The sequence below is a fragment of the Diadema antillarum genome, unplaced genomic scaffold, assembly GCF_040938485.1.
Source record: "Diadema antillarum isolate AM-2024a unplaced genomic scaffold, OU_Dant_1.0 scf00000180, whole genome shotgun sequence".
Lineage (NCBI taxonomy): Eukaryota > Metazoa > Echinodermata > Echinoidea > Diadematoida > Diadematidae > Diadema > Diadema antillarum.
Window position 1 is genome coordinate 3,162,410 of NW_027271069.1, and position 25,125 is coordinate 3,187,534.

Below are 25,125 nucleotides of genomic sequence, written 5' to 3' on the forward strand. Positions count from 1 at the left end.
TAAACGAAATACCATTGATGGAGAATAAAATATTCTTTAAAAAAAAAAAATGAAATAGAGTTCAGCCAACATATGAGTTTGTCGTCCCACAAGTTTTACACGTGTTTTTCACAAATTTGATAACACTTATATAGTTAGAACATGCATGTCGCCAATTCTCGAGGATGTCGCACACAATGTTGCAGGCTTCTGTTGTGTCGCACAATATTATTACAGCGACATGCTCATACCCGTGGCTACACTGGCGTCGTAAATAGGTAGTTCATAACTACAATCAAACTGAAGCTTACTAAAGTACTAGTATACCACCCACAAGATCTTGCGATATTCCTCTGAAACTCACAGAACTTGGATTTACTTATGTTACCTCAACCTCGGTATGCGCAGCTTGATTTTCCTCCCTTTGGAGTTGAATGTGGAGGTTTTGTGTTTCTCTGAAGGAAGAAGAGCGTGTTCGAAAAAAAAATAATCCGGTAAGTCCATTTTCCTTGAAAATCAATCGATTAATGATTTACACTGTCAATCTGAATATAATCTGTATGTAAAAATAAAAAATATAAAAACAAACACGTAACTCGGATTATTTTCAGTCTAAAATCATGTTTTGGGGCCAATAGGCCACTTATCATAGGCCTACTATAATGCACCATCTGCATAATGAAAACACCAACGTAACTTTGAAATACAAAAAAAAAATAAAATAAAATAAATAAATGAATAAATTAGTGCAGGCCGAACTAAATGCCAAAGAGTGACCTACATATCCTAAGCCCGCCGCACACTATTGGAATACGACTCACGACTATGACTGACCGACTTTGGATTTGAAAAAACAAAACAAAACAAAAAACAACTCGTTTATGCTGAAGCTGCTGTGACTTGTTCAGGATCCAAACTCTGTCAGTCCTATAGTCGTGAGTATGGGATGGGCTTTATTCCATCAAGGAGCTTCAAGCTCTGATTCCATCCTCGACTGTATCATGGAGCTACTGGCACTGTTCTCCACGATTGCGTCATAACGAGGCAGGTTTGTGAAAATGTGCCTTTCCCTCTTCCTCTCTCTCTCTCTCTCTCCCTGCAATCTGATCACTCCATCTCTGGCGTGGTTTCTTCTTCCTCTTTTTTTGTGAGTCTGACCCGACTCAAGGTCAATAAACGTTCGATCTATTTCTGTACCCATGTCAAGACAGGTGGACTGGAACACTCCCTGGTGTCAGTGTGCTTGTGAGTATGTGTGTGTGTGTGTGTATGTGAGTGTGTGTGTGTGTGTGTGTGTGTGTTGCTGTTCCAAACGTAAACCAGCGCGAGCGGGTATTGCATTCATGCATGCATCTGGTCGGGCTGGGAGCTGGTTGAGGTAATGTCTTCCTTCATGTACAGTACTGAATGAATAGAGAGTTCCCGTCTCCCCGGTAAACCACCTCCCTGGTAAAACGATCGACTGCTGAACAGGGCATGCTAAGGCTGCTTACAAGGTAGATGTCATCTATCTCATAGCAAGTCCGCGTGATAGTCTAGCACTGTGGTGGAGTCTCTAAAATCACGAGAGTTTACCAACATATGAATTCAGACAATATTAAAAATATCTAACTACATTAAAATATCATGTAGGAACTACTGTCTTATTTGGCAGCACAGCAAGTCACTTCTCACCACCGCAGTGTTGTCAAGTTGTGTGCGCGTACAATCTGTATGTATAATCCGTGCTTCGCTGCATAACGAGCCTCGATCTAACCAGGGTGGCCGGTGGTGAGTAAAACGCAGCGCCTAGTAGTATACAAAGTATACTGATGCATATCTGATCGCCTCAAAGTTGCCGCAGCTATACTCGTCTTTTTTTCCCCTCCGGCAGGATTGACCACTGTTTATGGTCTTCGTATTTGTTTTTGTTTCCCTCCTGCAATGGCTGTTCTATGTCAAACCCGTCTTCGTGTACCATACTACTAGTCCTAGTCGTACATCCTCGCCTCATGTACCATAATCTGTGATCACGCATTGTCGGCACTGTACATACCGCTCGCATGCATGCACGCATTACCGCATCGCACAAACAGCTTCAGAGGAGTGTTAGCGCTGCGGCACTGCCCGGATAACTGGCGGTCACAGAACTCTACACAAGTTCTGTGCTGGCGATCCGGTTCTCACGAGTTACACGCAGAATGATCGTTGAGGGAGCTATATAAAGATTCGAACGATTCGAACGAGCCGTTAGTATTTATTGACGTTGTACAGCGTCGATAATATCCGAAACCATTATTGCATGATTACTAAGATATGAGAGCACTTTGGGGCGAGTAAGTCTCACTGTGTTGGTTATATGAAAGGTACTTTAACCTGAAACACAAACTAAGACAAGGCAATCTCAGGGAAATTTTGTAAAGGTACCAAAACTTCATATTATCTTTAAAGGCCACCGCACACTACACGATCAGACTGGTCTTAAAGTCTTAAGCCAAGCTGGGTCTCAAGACCAGTCGCACGACCGGACACCGCACACTATACGACCCGACTGTAAAGCGCGCGCAGTGCGCACTGCGTGTGCTTGCATTTTACTGCATTGTGAATGGCTGAAAGCCTACGACCAGTCGTAGAAATTCAACATGTCAAATCTCTACGACTGGCGCTAAGACCCAGTCGTACAACTAGAAAATGGCAAGACTGTGACGTCACACTTCTAGTCTTAAGGTCTTAAGACCGGTGAATCGGGGCAAAATCGTGTAGTGTGCGGCGGGCTTAAAACTCTGTTCATCAAACTATCCCATGAAAAGGAATACTAAAGAGAGATCAAGGCTAGAGACATGAAATGTATTACAATGACAGTTCTGTCCTACCTTGACAAAAAGAAGCCATTGCCAAACCATCCAAATTTGAGTCATACAACCTCATTTCAGTTGAATGCAGCACAGACTCCACAGAGGCCAAGCTTTGGGACGAAGCACTCGCTCATCCCGCTGAGGGATATCTATTAGCAAGATTGCACTAACATCAACCTATCTATGCAACCGATGGATATATTTAATCACTTTGCTCGAGAAATAACACTATTTGTTACTACCTGCTACCCTTTGCCAGAGCAGGGCTAATTGAATAACCTGCATGATTAGTCATTTAAAAGAGAGTTAAAACTTTGATACAGAATATGGGAACTGTTTGTGTGTCATCACTATTAATGCCACCTACAACATACATTCTTGGTGTGTCTTTTCTAATGCAAATGTATCATACTTATATACAAAAAGAGTTTTGTTGTTACTGTTGTATTAGTTTTCGTATGATTTTAGCATTTATGAAGTATGGGTATGCATAGTGGGGAATGCCACTTATTGTGTCATAGTACTGGTGCACTGAAAGAGATCCCTGACACTCACCAACAATGGTCACTGTGAAATTGCAGGTCACTGTATTGCCCGATGCATCGGTGACAAGGTAGGCAACATCCGTTGAACCGAGCGGGAATGAGGTGTTGGGGGAGAAGTTTGATGTTATCGTTGGGACACCGTCATTATCAGTGGCAACAATGGACGGCCAAGTGACCACACTGGAGGCGGAGCCTACATCTGTTCCCATGGTGATGTTTGATGGACAGTTGGTGATGACAGGGTCCTGGGTATCTGTATTGGGTAAGATGCGAGGAAGCATGCACTGTTTGTTCAGATGAATTCGCCATCACAAGAAAATAATAGTCGCCATATAATTTTTTACAAATAATTTGAGAAAGCTGCTAAACTAAAGGAACACCTGTAATGATTTTCAACAGCATACAAAATGTATCTCTTGGTCACAGTGTTCGGCTGAGAGAGATGAGTACTGTCTACTGTATTATACAGTCGATACTGAAATTGCTCTACTCAGGCATGATATTTCAGATTCTCTGTACAGGTGTAAATTTCATCAGTTCAGCTCAAGTATTGTTCAAATCTAACAAATCCACTACTTTTTGCTCTCTCCTCCACAATATTAAGATGTTCACAGTGTTCAGCCAATAGACTGTACTTTTATTTATTCATCCTTTCTTTATCCTTTTTTGTGGGGAGGAAAGCTGTTTCACATATTCTACAGTGTGTCATAAAATTCTTTTGTGCAATCATTATTACTGCAGACCATGTACATGTAAAAGCAAAGATGGGACCAAATTATGAAAACAAACACAAATGTGTTAAGTTGACTTCTGAAAAATCAGCAAACATGGTGCCATGGTGTTACTAGGTCCGTAGGACCTAGGACTGTGACCCAATCATTCCAAATGTAGTATGATAAATTTATGAGATTTGTAATATGCCTTGAAGTGGAAATAAATGAATGAATGAATTAACTTTACCAGTTATGGTGACATTGAAAGAGCAGCTGGCAGTATTTCCTGATGGGTCGGTAGCTGTGACTGTAACCTCAGTCGTGCCAACAGAGAATCTATCTCCAGATGAATGGGTTGAGGTTATGTTGTAAGAGCCAGAGTTGTCGGTAGCCGTGATCGCTGGCCACGATGCCGCGGCATCGGCGACATTGGAGTCGGCAGGCAGGGTGATGTCACCGGAGCAGTTCACCAGGACCGGGGCTTCTCCATCTGTGCAATGCAGGAGGCGGATTACAAGATATGGAAGATTTGTTGGAATGAAGATGTGTGCAGTTGAGTAGAAGAAAATCTCTGTATTGCTTCAAAGGGTCACTTATACAAAATAATCATTCAAAAAAACAACTGATCACTGGTTGACTGAGAATTTTGAGACATTCTTTTAACACAGTACGAATTGATAAAAACTGAGGTTGTGCTGCATTATGTTGATAGCACAGCCACACCCGTGATACTAGATTCCAAGTGCGGCATCAGTTTGCAAGTTTTGGTTAACTTGCTGAATCAGGAGGCATAACTTTGCCTGCACACAATGTCCTTGCATTGCTACACATGTACATTGTAGTTGCACAACTGTCAACAATAGTATCATGGTTGTTTTCTCCAGTAATTTACAAAACATGAATGAAAGAGATCAAAACCAAAATCCCAAACCATTTTCCAGATACCATTCTGTATCATCAAAAGCAAATGGCTTACTAGTACATACTCTGAATTGTAAGGAGGAAAAAACAAATAAACGAACGATCTGTCTTTGAAATAACTGAGTAATGCAAGCATTTGTTGGAAATTATGACATACATGTTAAATGACATATTACTACTGAGTTATGGTTCATGAAGGCGACACCACTTATTGTTGACATTACAGGATGTCATAAACATTTCCAATATCTTCTTGTCATGCCTTTTCCAAGGTACTAGAAATTGCACTCTCTCCATACAATATGTTCTATGCCTTTCAAAATTAATAGCTACCCTTCAGAGCTGTACGTAGGGCATGCAATTCTGGCTCACATCCAGAAGCGCTGTTGAAAACTCACCATTCACAATAATGGAGAAGTCGCAAGAGGCAATGTTGCCCGCTCGATCGGTGACATTGTACATCACCAGCGTGGTGCCAATGTAGAAGGGGGAGCTGTCGTTGGCATAGTTGGACTGAACTGACACCACCTCCATGTTGTCAGAGTACGTGAGGCCACTCCACGTCACATTCCGGTAGTCGAGTCCAGGGTAAGTGTTCACCACGATGTCCGCGGGGCACATGACGAAAGGATTGACGGAATCGTTGCCTGCACAGTATCAAACAAGAGTTGAAGCCAAGCCATGAGTGTCATTGTTACCATTTTCCTTGATCTTCGTCACCTTCTAGCATATCGTCGCTGGGGTGACAAGACCTTGTATCTGCAATTTTGGCAGAATTGACTTTTTCAGATTAATGGTCAAATAATGGGTTAAAATGAAGCCACCACAGCATGTCAAAGGAAAGGCTATCCCATTCGCTACAGTGCTTTGGCCGCCATGTTTTTTGGCTCTCCTGAACATTTGACACTTTGTAGATACGAGGTCTTGTCGCCCCAGCGACGATAGGTGTTTAATCTGTGCTTGCATAATGTGCATGATGCAATTCTAAAATGTGACAAAAATTCATGGAAAGTTTTATCATAAAGAAATTGGGTTTAACAATTGTAAGATGAACAATATGATTTTAATAATGTACACCCACCATAGACATTCAGCGTGAAGCTACAGTTCTGCGAATTTCCAGACTCGTCAACAGCAGTGTATACAATCTCATAGGTTCCTGGGGAGAACAGGGTTCCGTTGGCATAGTTTGAAGTGAGTGCAATGTTTCCGTTGGAATTGTCCGTCACCACTGGCTGAGACCACTGCACTGAGAAGTTCCCAAAGCCAAAGGCTTCCTGGTCAGTGGGGCAGTAGCTGAACACTGGGGCTTCATTATCTGCCAAAACAGAAGAAAGAGAAAACCATACATACATTGTATAGTTGGACTCATTGGTGCCTGGTAAGCACTTACATTGCACTTAATATACATTTCACATGATACAGTATGCATAGAATATTGAATGGTCTACAATGTATATATTGGTCAGTGATTGGTCATAATACAATCACATGACTACAATAATGCAGCGAGGATCAAAGTCTTTACATTGCAAGCAGTGACATCAGACCAGGGGCTGTCATGTGATAATTTGACCGGCTGCCAACGAAGCTAAATGAAAGGAACTGTATTTATCCAGACTATCAAATTTCAACTACAATCTTAAATAGACAAATATCATATGCAACAGACATCCAATTGTCCCTTGGAAGGTATGTTTTCCTTCAAGAAAAGCACATATTTTCCATCAGCACAGCGCCTCAGGAATACATAATCTCACAGGGAAATATGGCTACAGCAGTACACAAATACCAGACAATGCTAGAAATCATTATATAAAATGTAATGTAAAAATGGAAGCCTACCTTCCACTGTAACCTGGAAAGTACAGCGATCTGTGTTGCCAGCATCATCCGTGGCTATGTACAGAACTTCAGTGGTGCCAATGTCAAAATTGGAACCAGACATTCGGCTAAACGTGAGAACGTAGCTGCCCGAGTTGTCACTGGCTGTAGGCTCCATCCAACTGACCACGGCGTAGGATTGACCGGCAGCAGTGCTGACCGTCACATTTGATGGGCAGCCAGCAATGATTGGTGCAGTAACGTCTGTGGTGCAGATAAACAGATGCATGCATGTGTGCATATTTGTGCAGTGTATGCCAATTTTGCCATTGAAAACTGTGAGAGCATTCATTGTACTGTATTGTGAGATCCTTATACCAGAGTTTATTTCTCTCATGCAACAAGCAACATTTTTTCTTTCATGCCTAGCATAAGATTGTCAAAACTTTATATACATGCAGACATCCCATGACTTACTGAGGTCATTGAAAGAATGCATTTCAAAGTGCAGAAAATAACAAGATATACATGTACATATTGATTGCAGCCATGCACCGACACATAAACTGATATTCTGCTCACACGCAGATGACAGCATGCACCCACAAAGTACAAATACAAGTTTCACACATTTAAAGATTTGAGACATTGAGGATATATTTCTTGGAGGCTGCTCTTCACAGTTTCTTATAAAATGATATATGACTTTCAATAACAAAATTTACTCAGCCTCACATACCAAGAATTTAATAAGACAGCATGGAATTCAGTATTCTGCAAAATTTAGAATTGTGACAGACCAATACAAGGGCACTGCACAAATGAGGATCACGAGTGCATACAGGAGGTAAACAGCATAAAAATAAATGCTCTACTTAATTCTAGTATTGCACACATTCTCTCTTACATTTCAACCTCCAGACAGAGCTTCTTTCTGTTTTCCCTCACTATAAAAAAAAACACACAAATGCATGTTTCTCATTTACAGAAAGTATAATTATGATTCACATGAAATGGCTCTTGCAATTTCAAAATGAAAACTTGAAGCAACACAATTCTGTACTTACCCACAACCGTTATGGTAAAGGCACAGGTTGCTTGGTTGCCAGACGTATCTACAGCAGACACGGTCACTGCAGTGTCACCAATAGGGAACACATCCCCCGAGTTGTGGCTGTACGAAGAGTTGGCAACCTGGTCATTGTCAGCAATGGTTATTGGGCCAAATGTTGCAGTGGCATTGGCGCTGTCGTTGAAGGCATTCACCATAAAGTCCGACGGACAGGGCGAAAATGTAGGAAGTTCTTCATCTGTTATATTCAAGAAAGAAAAACAACAGAAAATATATTGTCTCAGGGTAGACCTCAACAAAAACTAATTGAATAGAAACAAACATAGAACCAAAGGTCTTTCATTTTCTACACCCTCATCTTCTACTTTGATAGCATACAAACTTTGGACAACATACCTTGGAAGTAGGCATAAAGTTAAGCAAACTTATTTGTCCCTCAGTGTCGTCATAATGTGTAACTGATAACTTTTCTGGTAGGCACTGTGCAAAAAATGTATCGCACGGACAGGAAAAGATTTCTTCGGGGATATAATTGTTTTTGTTCGGACACCAAAATCTCTCTACATTAGACTTAAAACAGTTTACTGATGGACTGTCAACTACACTTGATGGTAACTTATTCCACTCATTAACTACTCTTTGAGAAAAGGAGCACCGTCTCACTTTAGAGTTGTCACATTTCTTCAATATCTTCAATTTGTGTCCATGTGTCCTTCCTTCAGAACAGAACCCCAAAATAAAAAAGAGACTTGACATCATCAATCCCATCTTCAATCTTAAAAATCTGGATCATATTAGCTCTACAAGGTCTATATCATACAAATGATGGCAATTTTATCATATCTGCATGTCTCTCTACTCACCCACTACTGTGATGTTGAAGATGCACTCAGCAGAGTTACCGGAACCATCAACCACAGAATAAGTGACTTGAGTTGTACCAATGTTGAAGGAATCACCAGGACTGTGGGATCTGGTAGTGTTGGTGGAGCCAGAGTTGTCCGTGACGACTGGAGCGGGCCAAGTGATATTGCCGTAATCCACTCCCGCATCTGTCCGGTTCACAAAGTCGCTGGGACAAGAGATGAATACGGGGCTCTCGTTGTCTAAAGAGAACAACAGAGAGGTAAGGCAAGGAAGGAAAATGAGGTTATTACCCTGGCAATACTGTCCTGATTAGAGGACATGTACAAACAAATTATTCAATTTTCAAAGACGATCTTCCGAGGGCTCACTTTAAAGTTTTAGGTGAAAATGATATTTTATGAAATATTGACAATCATTAATTGACAATCAATCAATTGATACCAATCTTATTGTTTACTGCACATGGAGCCCTACATACAGGTACGCATACAGAGCAGTATTTCCTTTGCACACCTCTAAACTGAGCTCAGAATACACTCACCTATCACTGTGACAGTGAATTCACAGGTGTCATTGAGTCCAGCTGCATCTTTCACTAGGTATGCAACAAGAGTCATCCCTATGGAGAAGTTGCTTCCGGATGGAGGCCCGCTGGTCTGGCTCAGGGTGTAGTTGCCAGAGTTATCCACAGCAGAGGGCTCCGCCCACGAGACCTCAGCCACACCCAGCCCCTGGGTGGTGTTCACGGTGATGTTTGAGGAGCAGCCCATCAGGACTGGTGCTTGCACATCTGGGTGTAGATATTGTGGTTTGAGAGTTCAAAATTTTGACAATCATAGCATGTGGATGTGCAAGATACATCCTCGCTGCCTGATACAAAGGGACAACATACTTAAGAGCTGCACAAAGGACATACTGTAAAAGTGGATATTTTTGAGCGAGTAATTTTTTGCGCTCAGCCGGGTAAGATGGATTTCGCGTGTTTTTAATTCCGCAGAATCAGGACATTATAAACTACTGGAACATATGGCGAGCAAAAATATTCACGTACTTTCATTTTTGCGCGAGCGTCTGGTTGTGCGAAATGCACAAAAATGTCCACACTGCAAAAATCTCCACTTTGACAGTAGTAGGTAAAAATGTGAGCGAAGTGCTTTCCACAAGTGCGTAGTAATATGCGTTCATACTGATGGTGACTAAATTATTTCTTTTTCTGTATTTTAGGAATTCCCATACACATTCTTTGCATAAGGTATTTAGTAAAACCAAAATGTTCGTTTTAACATTGTGACCATGATAACAAGCATTTTAGCAGTAGGAGTAAGAAATCAAAATCAGAATAGTTAGGAGGCAAACAAAATTGATGAACATCTCTGGACCAAATCAAGTCAATGACAGATAAAGGAAATATCAATATCCACAATAATCTAGTACATGATCTAAAAATGCAGTAACATGTTGAGGACATGTCCCAAGTATACTCAAGCAAGTGTGTATGGAAAATAATATGTGTTGTAGCAAAATCAGCCTTTTATCAACGGGTCAATGTTTATCAGCCTTTGCTCTTTCTTAGGTCTAGTCAGCGTACTAAAATACCATGTATTGTACAATTGTATCAGGAACTACAATACGACAGGCATACCTTCCACTGTTATGGTGAAGTTGCAGGTCACATTGTTCCCAGATGCATCAGAGACTGTGTAGGTCACTGTGGTAACGCCTATAGAGAAGTTGGCTCCACTCTGTGCATCCACGGTCAGGTTGTAGAAGCCGGAGTTGTCCGAGGCATTGGCAGACGCCCACGACACTTGAGCATATGGTTGATCTGCCTCTGTCGACGCCTGTATGTTTGGTGGGCAGCTAAGAACGGGGTCTTCAGCATCTGCAGAATAAAAGGACAAAACACAGTGGTTCGTATTTGCATGTTTATAGCAAAACCGGTCGAAAAAACACACAAATTTGTTGCAGTATTCAGTCTCTTGATATCTTTAAATCACACAGTGAAAAATACAATGTATGTGACAGCCTTTGTTGTCCTACACTTAAGTTTTGTCAACTGTCCCCAGACATTGACATTTGTAGGATAGGACTGTCTAATTGCTTTTTAATTAGAGTAGAAAGAAATAAATTCCAACCATGTTTGAAATAAGTAGGTGAATTGCTCTCATGTCTTAGGCATTGATGTTTTCACTCTTGGAATCATACAAACACAAAATTTATTTTTTATTTTTCTCACTGCAAAGTTCATCCCCAAACATCGTCTGTGACTAAAAAGTATGCAAAAAAACACAATTATATAACCGGCATAAAGTTAAAAAAAAAAATGCTAACAGCCTAAACACATATCAGATACAAAGACTCATGATTACACAGTCAACTTGTAATGTCATGTAAATAGTCACACAGAACACGACACCTTCTCTATTCCTCTATTCCAAGGTATGCGTGTGCATGATTTGACTCTGTTCACCAACACAATGCGATGTACTTTGCATAAAATGGAAAAAGTCTGGAAACAAAATCTCAAAATAAACCATGTTTAACAGTTTAGTAAGATCATCACTCTGCATGAGTGCTTTAAGGACAATAACGACAACAACAACAACAAAATCTTTATTTTCGGAATAGACTGATGTGTATAAAGAGATCTTACCAATAATGGTAATGCTGAAAGTGCAATTGTTCTCATTTCCAGCAGCATCTCTGGCAGTGTAGACAACTTCTGTGCTGCCAATTACAAAAGAGTCTCCAGGATCGGAAGAGGAGTTGCTCGTAAACATGCCCGAATTGTCATCAATGGCCGGATCCATCCAATAAGCCACACCACTAGCCTGGCCGGGCAGTGTAGTGTTTGTAACGCCAGATGAGCAGTTGACTATGGATGGCACTTCATCATCTGTGTAAAAACAATATCAGATAAGATCATAGTCTCACGCACACTCACTGCGGCCTCGAGATGCCAAAATAATGTATGTCGAAAATTCATGAAAATTGACTTAGTCACATACTGTATTTCAGCTTGTTTTAGCGTAATGTAACTCTTGACCAAATCTTGAAATCAGAACCCATTCTGTTACTGAGATATGACGCTCCCTCCCTTTGGAAATTGTTCAAATTTTGCTGGCAAAACAATGTAAGCGACAATACGCTTGCCCCTTCTCAACACACAAAGGGCATAGACTTTGGCAAAACAACGTATCTACAATTGTATATGCCTTATATGTTTTGCCATCTCCATGTTTACGCAGTAATAGACTGCGCTCCATGCGTGACTGCAGAAGCGCGCGCGCATATTGATATTGTAATACATTAGACGTGCGCCAGTGATCGAGACTTGCATTGTTTTGCCATATCAAAGGCGATACTGTGGTTATGTCGAGATGGCCTAACAATGTATGCTTTGATTAAATGCAAATTATTCTAAAAATAAAGGGTCAAGTGAGATCAATTTGCATGCACTGTATTACTGATAGTGTTGGTCCTTCTAGGGTAAGATAAGAAGTTTTGTGTGAAAACAGAAAAACAGCTGTAGGTTTGCAAAACTTCAAACTCGATTTACTGGAAATGAGGTTGGACGTAGATACATTGTTTTGCCATCTCAAGGTTGACTTGAATGCGCAACCAATGTTCATCCTGATCACTTAGGGTTAGGGTTATGTTACAACCTGTAAGGGTGGTAGAAGGCTTAATGGTGCACCAAATATTCTTTCTAGGGTACATGTTTGGCCCTGACAAGGACCTACCCAGTCCCTGTAAGTTAATACAGGGTTGTACACAATGTAAATTGATTACAAATTGTACATTGGAATGGGGGGAAAGACTTCAAATAGCAAACGTATAAACCTAATACTTGTATTAGCTTGAACTAACTTGGAATTATTACTTTGAATTCTTTCACTCTTCAAAATTGAGAACAATTTTATATGATTCTACTACAGAATGAGCAAGACGCTTTCAAGATCCTAGAAATGAAAAAAAAAAAAAGAATGGATACACACCTGACACCGTTATGGTGAAGACACAGGTAGCAAAATTTCCTGCACTATCACTGCCATTGTAGGTCACAACGGTTGACCCTATGGCAAACTGGTCATTGGGGGAGCTTGTTGAAGTCACGTTAATGCTGCTGTCAACGTTATCCGTGTAGACCGGCTCTGTCCAGCTGACCGTAGCATTGGGCTGGCCTAGGTCAGTGGTGGCATTGATGTCTGAGGGACAGCCACTCACTGTAGGTGCTTGACCATCTGCAACAGAACAGTGCAAAATACCATCTTGCTAGCTAGTAACTCTCAAAGGCTGTATTGTGACATTTCCAATTGTATAGAAGTACAATTACATGACACACTTCTGTTTGGCACTGCGCTACATTACAATGTTACAAAACTATATGTACATGTACATTGTATATAGGAATCCATTTGTAAGAGAGGCCTTAATGGTATTTGATTGAGAATCATGCATATTGTAAACCAGGGCCCTGTATTATGAAGAGTTACATGTACATGTAAAATTGATTAGTTGATTTCAACTGTAAGTCTATGGCAGCCTGTGTGGTAAGGAAATCTAAAATCGATTTTATCTTTTGATAAAATGGGGTCCAGAAGTGGAAGTGTTGCAAGTAAATGTCAGCCGTCAGTGCTATCCTCCAATTCTTTTTTTTTCTATCAATTAAGATGAAAGTGTTGTAAAATTAAATAATTACCCAAAATTACATAAAAGTATTGCGATGCAATCGGAATCTTTCCTCACATGAAAACGGCAATCTCATTAACAATATTAATATGATAAAATCACAGTGATGTGAATTTGCATGCAGATGAACATAGAGACAGTGAGATTCCAAATATATCAAGGCAAAGGATACCAGCACAATGAAAACTGACCATAAACCATGATACTGAAGGAACAGTTGCCAGTGTTGCCCGACTGATCAGTGGCCCTGTAGACGATGATGGTCTCCCCAGTGTAGAACCTAGAACCGGGGGCGTGGCTCTGATATATGCCCACAAGGTTTTGGGGCGGGTCCACGTTGTCCTCGGCAACAGGGGCACTCCAGGTGATGCGGCGGAAGGCCTTGTTGTTTGAAGTAGCTCTTACCAGATCATTGGGGCAATTGCTGAAATGAGGAGCCTCTTGATCTGAAAAGCAACAATTTCAGCTGCTGAGATTCAAGTTCTTCCTCAGAATGATTGCCAATCATTTCATACAAGATACCTTCACATGGCATGAGAAAGATCTTTTACCTTTTCCTACATTGTATAGTTTCTACAGCTTTATGGGATGGTAGAGAGTGAATATCCAAAGAGAAATTATAGGTATTCATTTTTGTCAGCAAGTTGAGTCTAGTCTACGGTTTAGAAGATGCTGGTTTTATTGTCATGGATGTTAGAAAAATGTTTAATCTTGTGTTGATAAACCTATGAGAAGAGAGTCTTTACTTAGCTGTATTTCTACTTCCCTAAAGGAATCATATGTGGCATTCCTGACCCCGTGTGAGAAAATCTTCACTGACAAACACTGTAGGTCAGAACTCACAAATGCCTGTAGTACCGTAAAAAAATAATAATAATAATGATAAATAGATAAAAAATCCATACTGCAACATATACATACATTGATCATACACTGATGTCAATTTCCTTACCTATCACATCAATCGTAAAATTGCATATTTCAGCATTGCCCGCAGGATCAACGGCCGTATACACCACAAGTGTGGAACCAAATGGGAAATCATACGAGGTATTGTAGTTGGAAGTGACAGTAACAGCGTCGTTATCTGTGGCCATCGGCTCCGTCCAGTTGACTGTGGCTGTGTCAAGTCTGAAGTCTGTTGGCACCGTTTGGTCACTCGGGCAGCTTACGAACATGGGACTCTCATAATCTGTATCATTTCAAGAAACATGCCATACATTGCCATGACCATCAACCATGTGCAAACACTTCTTGATGAATATAATGATACTCAAGATACAACATCAATACAGCAGATTCTTTTCATAGGCTGATATTAACAAAGATTTTTATCAGCATGAGACAGAGTGAGCGAAAATGAAAGGCAGGCTGATGTTACCTGCATGATATTCTTTTTCACATAAATTCAATCTCAAACCTTGTACCACTGTTGATTTCTAACCTCTTACTCCACAATATTTGGTACAAGACTAATCATCCTTTTCTACTTTTACAAGGCATTTTTTTTATCATACCAAGCAAATGTGACTCTAAGTTTGTGTATCATATCACTGCAATGCAATCAACTGAGTTATAACCAAAAATTTACCTATGCATGCACAGACATCACAAAATTTGAGGCTCAATAAAACTGGCCATTTAACAGACAGCAGAAATCAGCCATCTACAAATCATTCATGGATACTTGAGTATCATATGCTTTCGCTGTTTTTTAAATCAAGTGAAAATACAGAACTGTAATCAACAAGCATTTATGTTGCACAATATTACACTGAATAAAAATGTAGATGAACTTTCTAACATCATACATTGTATATCACTCACCAGTAACATTGACAAAGAAAGAACATGAGGCACTGTTCCCTGAAGGATCAGTGGCAGTGTAAGTCACCAGAGTAGAACCAGCAGTAAAGTTACTTCCAGGAGAAAGTCCAGCAGTCTGATTCACTGTTACTGATCCTGAGTTGTCTGTAGCATTGGGGACAGCCCACGTCACATCTGCTACAAGCAGTCCAGTGGTGGTGTTTGTAAGGATGTCGGAAGGACAGCTCGTAAAGCCAGGATTCTCATCATCTAAAAAAACAGAAATACAATCAATGATTAACGAATGAAAATAATGTCATTTCCACCATGCTGCACTTTTATTTGCAAACATGTTCAATAAAAGTATTGCTAAGGTATCACATACATACAGGTGAAGTGTAGGATGTTAATAATAATTTCCCCAAATGATTAAAGGCTGTTATTTGCAAGCAATGGGACCACTAAGCTTTATTTACATACAATTACAACAGGATACAAATTGCATCTTTCAAAAGTGGCAAATTGATTCCAGCTTGAACTGTGATTGGTATCAAAGTAGAGTATACAAATTTACAGCGAGTCATAGCAATATAAAAGAATCATGACAGATTTCACACAAGGCAAAAGACAACAAACTTAAGTCATTTGGCTCTGCACCACTAAAAAGTGTGATTCAGCTACTTAAGAGTAGAGATCATCCACTATTTGTTTCAGACAAGACATCAGCTGACTACAAGCACAGTGAAGGTAATGGACAAGTTGTCTCAAAGTGCTTGAGGGCACAGCATTTGCACTCAGTAGCAAAGTTGTACAACGGCACTACATCTGCTAACTTTTCTTGATGAGCAGTAAATACGTTGGGTGGCAAGAATCATCCACTTGACATTAAACATCTAAGAGCTACTTGATAAAGAGATTAGTGTCACTCTCTCAACCTGATTTTTTTTTTTTTTTTTTTAAGTTTGTGTTCACAACCTTGCACTAAAATGATTATGTGTTCCTCTCCACCAATGACAAAGATGACAATTTCTCCCCTATACCACATGTCCCCAAAAAGATTACAATGGGAGCTCCGCAATGATATCTTTAAAAATAGAAAATCAATCTAAATACAAATTCAGGGTATGAAACTATAATCCGTTGCCCACATCTTACAGAAAACCCCATCCGATTTGCTTCAGTGGTCGAAGAGAAATGAGGAATTTTGAAGAGGATCTCAGGAATCTCTTCTCTCCAAGTTTTGCCTATTGTATTCACACGCAAGAGCATCGAACTGCTAACTTGGAAGAATCAGACTCATGACATGCTTTACAAAAATCCATCTTTCTCTGTGACCACTGAACCAAATTGAATGAGGTTTTCAGGAAAATAGTGCTAAGATGTTATATCTTAAGAATTTGAAGTAGTATTTAGACAGTTTAATCACATCGCGTGTTATCAATGCAAAAATTTGACTGTAATTTTTCTTTTTTAAACAAACTGTACTAACTCTAAGCAATAGCAAATGTGTTGGTCCATTTCTTTAATTTTGTAAGTCAAAAAGAATAATAAAATTGTTTCCAAAGGATTGCATGTGTAAAATGATATTCTTGAAATTGGGCACATTTTCAATGTGAGCTACACTCTTTCTAGAAACAAAAGTAACAAATACTCACCAGAAACAATTACTTTGAAAGTGCATGTAGCTGTGTTTCCAGCATCATCACTAGCTGAGTAGGTGACATTTGTAGACCCAATGTTGAACTGGTCAAGGGGTGAGTGTGTTGATGTAGAGTTGACCACACCATCAACAGCATCATTGAAGACAGGCTCAGTCCAGTTGACTGTGGCATACGACTGACCGGCATCAGTCATGACGGTGATGTTGGATGGACAACCACTCACTACTGGTTCAGTTCGATCTGCCAATGAAACCACAATATTGATGATGCTCTCCCTCAAACAAACCCTCTTTAACTCTTCATGTGCCGCATTCGCACGCCTGACTGAGTCGACGGTGTGCCAAGTTCGCACATTCTGCTCAAACGCACAAACCAAATGCAAATACATCCCTGTCTCATATAGCTTCCATTTCATGTGGTGATTATTTTTCAAGCTGTGTTCCCTACTGGATTTGCGAGTAAATTCTAAGTTTCTGTCACTGTTTTGCGTGCTTAAGTTATGCCTCTGTAATAATGTAGCTACTGGTCATTTGAGAGAGAAACAATCATAGATTTGTCATTACAATTTACATCAAAGCAAAGTTTGGCATTTTTCTTACAATTTTGCTCATTACATGTCTAGGGTAAAAAAAAAAAATAAAATAAAAAAATCATAAAAGTTACATAGCCTTGAAAGACAGTTTGCATTTCCCAGAGCAAGACTACATCACTGTCTCAAAATAATGTGGCACACAGGGATTTACACTATGGCACAGTTAAAATGTTAACTGAAACAGGAACTGCATTATTATGCCAATATCAAGAATACATGAAAAAAAAAAAAAAGAGAACAAAGATAAACAGCTACCATGAATAACAATAAGACTAATTTACGGTAGTGCATCCATCATTCTTCTTTGTGAAAAGAGACTTAAATGTCAAACATCTACGACGGGACATGTAAAAAGAAAATGGCATACACTCATACACATATGTACATTGTGTATCTTACCAATAATTTTCACAGTGAAGCTACACACAGCTACATTGCCTGCCTGGTCAGTAGCATTGTAGAAAACTGTTGTTATTCCTACAAAAAACTTGTCGTTGGGAGAATGAGATGAAGTGACATTGATGTCTTGAGACTCATCGACATTGTCTAATGCAGTAGGTTCTGTCCATGATCGACGTCGGAAGTTTTTCAACGCGCCTGTCTCAGCAGATATGTCAGATGGGCAGGTACCATTAAAGTATGGGGCCTCTTGGTCTGTAAGAAACAAGCACAAGTTTTGAAAATCTGAAGAATGTATCCAATCTTACAAAGCAAGAGACAGAGGAAAACTTTTATACATGTATTTCTTTAACAGTGTTCTAGCTGGCCATCCATCCACAACCTTGAACATATGTGACAGTGCACCTCAAAACAAACAAAAAGTCGCCAGACATGAATTTTTAGTTAAGACCATATTCTGAAAGACCAGACTTTAAGCTTTAAAATGATGTATAACTCAAATCAAATGGACTCTCCTAACCTATCTAAATATTGGAAAGAAAGCACAAACTCAGGAAAAGTGTGAACTGAGAAAAGAGGCTCTGAAGTATAGTGTCTATTCAAGCGCTTAATCTTTACCAAACCGTGCTGGCTGTGCGATGAATGGGACAAAAAACAGGAAGTAAACCACCAGAGTAACAACAATGAAGGGATTATCAGATTAAACTGAAATTAAACATGCCTCATTAACACATTCTGTCCCTAATCAATGCCAACTTTCAAAGCAGTAGCACTATTTTTACAAAAGTTATTAGAGTTGAAAGTGAAGAGTGTGGACAAGGTTTTTCAGAAATGAAAAAGGGATTCGAAAGACGCACCTAATCACACTATTCTACCAAAAATGGTCGAGATAAACTGCTAAAAAAACACACTTTTCTGCCCGTTTTATGATACCAAATTTTAGCATAATGTAAAAGAAGACCCGCTCTTTCAGAAAATATGAAAAAGTCAAGTTCGGCTAGGTTGACCCATTTCACTTATTTTCAGTCCTCACGCAAAATCAGTGTGTGCGACTTTATGTTCGTTTTGAGGTGCACGGTCACATATTTCAAGCAGTAAAGAATGCAGCAGCACGCTTGCTCACTGGACTAGGGAAGTATTATCACATCACCTCTGTCCTGGCTGAGCTGCCTTGGCTTCCAGTCAAGAACAGAACTGATTTCAAGATCCTACTGTTCACTTTAAAGGCCTTTCATGATCAGGCCCCAGGATATCTGTCTTCCTAACTGCTATCCCAGTCATGGCATTCATTCATCTGCCCTTACCCCATCACACATCTCAAGGGTTATGGAAACCGGGCATTTTCCTCTATTGCTCATTGCCTAGGGAACACCCTCCCACCTTTTTGCCTTGAAACTGACAAACTGTAGCACTTCACAGCCTCACTCACGACTCCCATCTTTCACCAGACATTCAACTGCTAAAACTCTCTTGGAGGAGTATGCATCTTTGAATGTTTTTGAAACTGATATACTGCACCATACAAATGTTGTGGATTATCATCATATACGAGAACTTAAAATTTGTCATTACTCACAATGTCCAGTACTGTTTTCAACTTACCCTCTACGGTGATTGTGAAGGAGCAGGTTTCCCTGTTGCCAGATGAGTCAACAGCCGTGTAGGTCACCAGCGTGGATCCAACATAGAACACTGAACCAGACGAGTAGTCAGAAGTGACGGTATAATTATCATTGTCACTGACCACTGGCTCAGTCCAGTTGACTGTGGTTGAGTTCAATCTGAAGTCAGTCCCAACTGTCTGGTTGCTTGGACATGAGGTGAACATGGGGTTTTCCATATCTGTATTAGAAAAGTGAGTAGTGTTCATGATGGGAGTATTAGCAGAAAAATCAATATTTCAAAAAATGTTCACATATACACTTTTACATGCTTTCTGCATTGGATGTTTCACATTGTAGTGTAATTGCATTTGCTTCGATTATCTTTTCTTTCATAAACATCACTACTCACCAGTAACATTGACATAGAAAGAACAGGAGGCACTGTTCCCTGAAGGATCAGTGACAGTGTAAGTCACCAGTGTAGAACCAAGTGTGAAGTTACTTCCAGGAGACAGTCCAGCAGTCTGATTCACTGTTACTGATCCTGAGTTGTCTGTGGCATTGGGGACAGTCCATGTCACTTCTGCAACACTCAGCCCAGAGGTGGTGTTTGCAAGGATATCCCCTGGGCAGCTCACAAAGGATGGGCTCTCATCGTCTGACAAAGAAAGATACAAGACACAAATTTTTTTCTCCGATTTATCAGATTTTACTATGCATGCTTATTCAAGGGCATAAGAAAAAAAAAAGACATTTAATTGGGCAAGAGTAGCCTTGAATACATGAATACACAGTCAAATGTAGATTCGGGGGGGGGGGGGGGGGGGGGGGGGGCTTCAGCTGAAGAACTGATCACCAGTCATTCTTAAGTCCTTCGTGTCTTTAGGAACAGCTTTATGAAACCCCCCCATAAAGTATAAACCACTTCATTTGTGCATCATGGAAACGAAGGAATACTCACCAGATACTATCACTTTAATGACACATGTAGCTGTGTTTCCAGCATCATCAGTAGCTGAGTAGGTGACATTTGTAGACCCAATGTTGAACTGGTCAAGGGGTGAGTGTGTTGATGTAGAGTTGACCACACCATCAACAGCATCATTGAAGACAGGCTCAGTCCAGTTGACTGTGGCATACGACCGGCCAGCATCAGTCATGACGGTGATGTTGGATGGACAACCACTCACAACTGGTTCAGTTTGATCTGCCAACAACATCACAATATTCATGATCTTCTACCTCAAAGCAATTCACACATTCAAAATGTTAACTGATACAAGAACCTATTCCTCAGATAAGTACCATCAAATATTGTATACAGATGTATGATGAAACAGAGAATAAGATAAACAATAAACATACAGGCATCACAGTCAGAGCATTTATATTCTCCACAGTGAATGAACCCTTAAAGGCCATTGATTTTTCAAAAGAAGTTATGCAAAACAACAAAAAACACATATTTCAAGGCCATTCATTTCTCAGAAGAAGTTAAAAAAAAAGAAAACAAGGCATTATCTTACCTTTAATTGTTATAGTGAAGCTACACACAGCCACATTGCCCGCCTGGTCAGTGGCATTGATAAAAACAGTTGTCGTTCCTACATAGAACTGATCACCAGAAGAATGAGATGAAGTGATATTGATGTCTTGAGACTCATCCACATTGTCTAATACTGTAGGCGCTGGCCATGTACGAGTTCGGTAATTTCGTAATGGTGCTGTCTGGGCAGTTCTGGAAGATGGGCAGGTGCCATTAAAGTATGGGGCCTCTTGGTCTGTAACAAAGAAGTACAAGTTCAGAAAATTTCAAGAATATATCAAATTTCAAAAAGCAGAACACTTAAAACTAACTTCAAATACAATGGTTTCAAAATTGTCATTCATCATAACCTGTACTGTTTTCAACTTACCCTCTACGGTGATTGTGAAGGAGCAGGTTTCCCTGTTGCCAGAAGAGTCAACAGCCGTGTAGGTAACCAGCGTGGATCCAACATAGAACACTGAACGAGACGGGTAGTCGGAAGTGACGGTATAATTATCATTGTCATTGACCATTGGCTCAGTCCAGTTGACTGTGGTTGAGTTCAATCTGAAGTCAGTCCCAACTGTCTGGTTGCTTGGACATGAGGTGAACATGGGGTCTTCCATATCTGCATTAAAGAATGGGAAAGTAACCAAATAAAGAACTTATAACATGGAAAGTTCTGATTTGGAGCTCATATGATCATGTTGACGTTATTTGCTGATGTGAAATTTAACCATTATCATATTATTGAGTGACGAGTTAATCACTGTTTGCTCTGAACATGTGTATTACAAATGTTTTCAAAACCATCTATAGCAGGAGAAGAGTTTCATATCATATAAAATAGAGACTTCCATACAAACTACACTATTATTTTCATTCATTTGGATAAACATGACAAAATGCCTCATGTCACTGCAATGAAATAACTAGCTTGTGCAAACTACAAGGACCGAAATCTGTCATAAGAAATGTCCACAAAAATGAGCCCTTGGTAATTGGGAACATTGTTTAAATGACCAAGAACAATTTCCACTGCATCCTATTTTCACTGGACAATTGGGCACAGAACACTATTTTTGTCAACAAAATTTATTTTTCAACATTTTATACAAGAAAGCTACAAAAATAAGACAACATTCTGAAGATTCCATACCAGTTGCTATTAATATATTAACATGAAAATATATCAATATTGATATATTGATATTAGTCATTAAACACCATCTACAGTACATGTACACACGTGTATGTAGTAAAACCACTAACAAATGCTAGCTACATTTGTATGTTCATAACTAAGCGATTACAATGCACAACGCAATTCATGAAAACATATACAGAGTGTGCGTTTTGTGTACATTTGACTTCTCCTTGCAAAAGTAAGTCGTGCGCTCGCTTGCATTGCATACATGTATATTGTACGTTCTTAATCCACTGCACTCAGTTTGTATGAAGACTAAACAACTTCGTACAAACTGTGCCACCTTAAATTTTTCTAACACAAACAACTCACCGGTAACATTGACATAGAAAGAACACGAGGCACTGTTCCCTGAAGGATCAGTGACAGTGTAAGTCACCAGTGTAGAACCAAGTGTGAAGTTACTTCCAGGAGAGAGTCCAGCAGTCTGATTCACTGTTACTGATCCTGAGTTGTCTGTGGCGTTGGGGACGGTCCATGTCACTTCTGCTACACGCAGTCCAGTGGTGGTGTTTGTAAGGATATCCCCAGGGCAGCTTGCAAAGACAGGGCTCTCAACATCTGGTGAATTGTATGAAGGTAATGTTTTTTTTAACAGGTGATGCACATGTGTATCTGCACTCCCATTCTAATGAACACAATTATAATTAAATTCTGGTTACAACGAAATAAAAAATTCAGGCCGTAATATTATCTGCCCAAAGTTTTTTTTAATGTTTATTTGTTCGCTTATAAAAAAATCTTGATATAACAAAAGAAATCTGCCTGTCCCGAGGAATCTGTTATAATGGGAGTCCAGTGTACAAGCATAGAAAACAAACAAGATTACTGGGTGAATGGAAAGGTTGCTTATAAAAAATTACCACCCTGAGTCATTCCGTTCATGCATTCCTGTCTCTTATTGTGATTTTTTTTTAAATTGTAATTTATCTTTATTTGTGAGTTATTTAATCAATACATGGATAAGATGATACGCAATGCACATCCGGATACATATAAAATACTGTGGTACCAGTGGTAATTGAAAATGTTCAACATTATTGCACACTAAGCATTATATGCATTCGAAAGAATCATACCATCTTGTGAGGTACTGGTATGTTATAGAAATAGAGGAAACAGGACAGTGCTGGAAGTAGAAATTATTTTTAAAAAATCTAATACTGTGGAATTAATCATTGGCATAACATATTTTTCACCTGTTACATTGACAACAAAGGAACACGTGGACACAGAATTTGATGAGGCATCAGAAGCATTGTAGGTCACAGTGGTGCTTCCTATTGGAAAGTCATCACCAGGGTTGTGAGTAGATGACAGTGTGGCTGAACCAGAGTTGTCTGAGGCTGTGGGAGGGGTCCATGTGACCGTCACTGTGGCATTTCCAGTTCCAGTGTTGACTGAAGTGTCATTGGGACAGCCATTGATGACTGGGTCCTCATTGTCTGTAAATGATGTACAAGTGTATAAACTGCGATGTTAATTTTACGTTTCGATTCGTAAAAGAAAAAAAAAACTTTAAGAGTGAAGGGGTAAAACACTAGGGCATGTACATTTTTGCACTGTGGTTGCTCTTCCACATACCTCTATCTATGTAGATAATAACCCACCTACATGTACCTGGTGCCATTTTCATAATATACATGTTCAAGTGTATGTTCATAGCAGAGGAAGTACACTGTAAGTATTTCATTAACCCGTTGAAGACGAGTCCCGAGAATACTCGGGCAGGTGCCTATGAGAAATGCGTGTAACAGCAAAATCAGTCCGTCCTCAACGGGTTAAAGCATTCACTGAAAAAAATAGTAGACTAGGTAATAACAGAAGGTATCAGTCATATAATTCAATTACATTGTACATTTGCGAAAGCACATAAATTACACAACAGATTCAAATGATGATCATTATATTTTCAAAAGCCAGCTTACCAATGACTGTGATATTAAATTCACACGTTGAAACAGAGTTCAATGAACCATCAGTCGCTGTGTATGTAACTGTTGTCGTGCCAATGGAGAAACTGTCCCCAGGATTATCAGTTGAATTCAGTGTCACAGAGCCAGAGTTATCAGAGGCCGTGGGAGGTGTCCAGTTCACCACTGCCGTAGAATTCCCAGCATCTGTGTTGACGACTGTGTCATTGGGGCAACTACTGATGGTTGGATCCTCAACATCTGTGGACAAATAAGCATTTTTCAAAGACAGTTATTCACGGACTATCAACACTATTTTGAAGACTATGCATTCTCATTTCCCCAACTATCAATTCAAAAGCTTCATCTAGGGTTATGTATCTACTAATTTTTGACAGGCGATTACTTTTATTTCTTGAGTGCTCAACATCTGAGTGAGTCCAGGGAGAAATAAGAGTTTTAAAATTATTTTCCAAAACAATCAATGACACAAAGAAATTTGTAGTCCTGTTATGCCTGAAATGTGACCGGCTATACAAAAAAAAAATAAATAAAGTGACCCGAACGTTTGGAAAGGTCGATTTTCTGAAAAATGGCATGACATCATTTCCTTACTCTTCTGCTTTAATTTCATACATAACACGACTCGTAAAAGTACTCGGTTGCAGAGATATCAATGATCTTATGAGATTATGTCAAGTGATCTTAAGAAATCAGCGTTTCAAGAAAAACCGCCCTCAAAGTTTTCCTCACAACGCCATCATGATTGAGGGGAGGTAAGACAGTTTTCACCTCTGGACAATAGAAGGTTCAAGTGTATGCCCCCTAGCAACCTCTGAAATGTTCATTCAACTTAGCGCCAGTGGTCTACGGAAAATCAATTAGTAACCAGGATGCCACACACTGACCAATAAGATCACTCCCTCGTTGCAAGGGGCAGAGTCTACCTGCAGCACTAAATCCAAATC

The 25,125-nt window shown here is 39.8% G+C and overlaps 1 protein-coding gene across 1 annotated transcript in view; it reads right to left on the reverse strand.

Moving 5' to 3' along the window:
* The window catches only part of LOC139723033 (uncharacterized), a 138,350-nt gene that overhangs the window by 70,527 nt on the left and 42,698 nt on the right, over positions 1-25,125 (reverse strand). The window contains exons 35-57 of the mRNA XM_071634309.1: positions 24,173-24,418; positions 23,444-23,689; positions 22,557-22,805; positions 21,426-21,665; positions 21,036-21,290; positions 20,471-20,716; positions 19,919-20,167; positions 19,508-19,747; positions 16,909-17,154; positions 15,275-15,523; positions 14,400-14,639; positions 13,639-13,893; positions 12,754-12,999; positions 11,409-11,651; positions 10,398-10,637; positions 9,297-9,545; positions 8,752-8,994; positions 7,884-8,126; positions 6,838-7,080; positions 6,074-6,310; positions 5,391-5,639; positions 4,319-4,561; positions 3,369-3,611 (exon numbers count right to left, since the gene is read on the reverse strand). Coding sequence (XP_071490410.1) covers positions 3,369-3,611; positions 4,319-4,561; positions 5,391-5,639; positions 6,074-6,310; positions 6,838-7,080; positions 7,884-8,126; positions 8,752-8,994; positions 9,297-9,545; positions 10,398-10,637; positions 11,409-11,651; positions 12,754-12,999; positions 13,639-13,893; positions 14,400-14,639; positions 15,275-15,523; positions 16,909-17,154; positions 19,508-19,747; positions 19,919-20,167; positions 20,471-20,716; positions 21,036-21,290; positions 21,426-21,665; positions 22,557-22,805; positions 23,444-23,689; positions 24,173-24,418 — 5,640 coding nt within the window. The remainder of the gene's footprint in view (positions 1-3,368; positions 3,612-4,318; positions 4,562-5,390; positions 5,640-6,073; positions 6,311-6,837; positions 7,081-7,883; positions 8,127-8,751; positions 8,995-9,296; positions 9,546-10,397; positions 10,638-11,408; positions 11,652-12,753; positions 13,000-13,638; positions 13,894-14,399; positions 14,640-15,274; positions 15,524-16,908; positions 17,155-19,507; positions 19,748-19,918; positions 20,168-20,470; positions 20,717-21,035; positions 21,291-21,425; positions 21,666-22,556; positions 22,806-23,443; positions 23,690-24,172; positions 24,419-25,125) is intronic.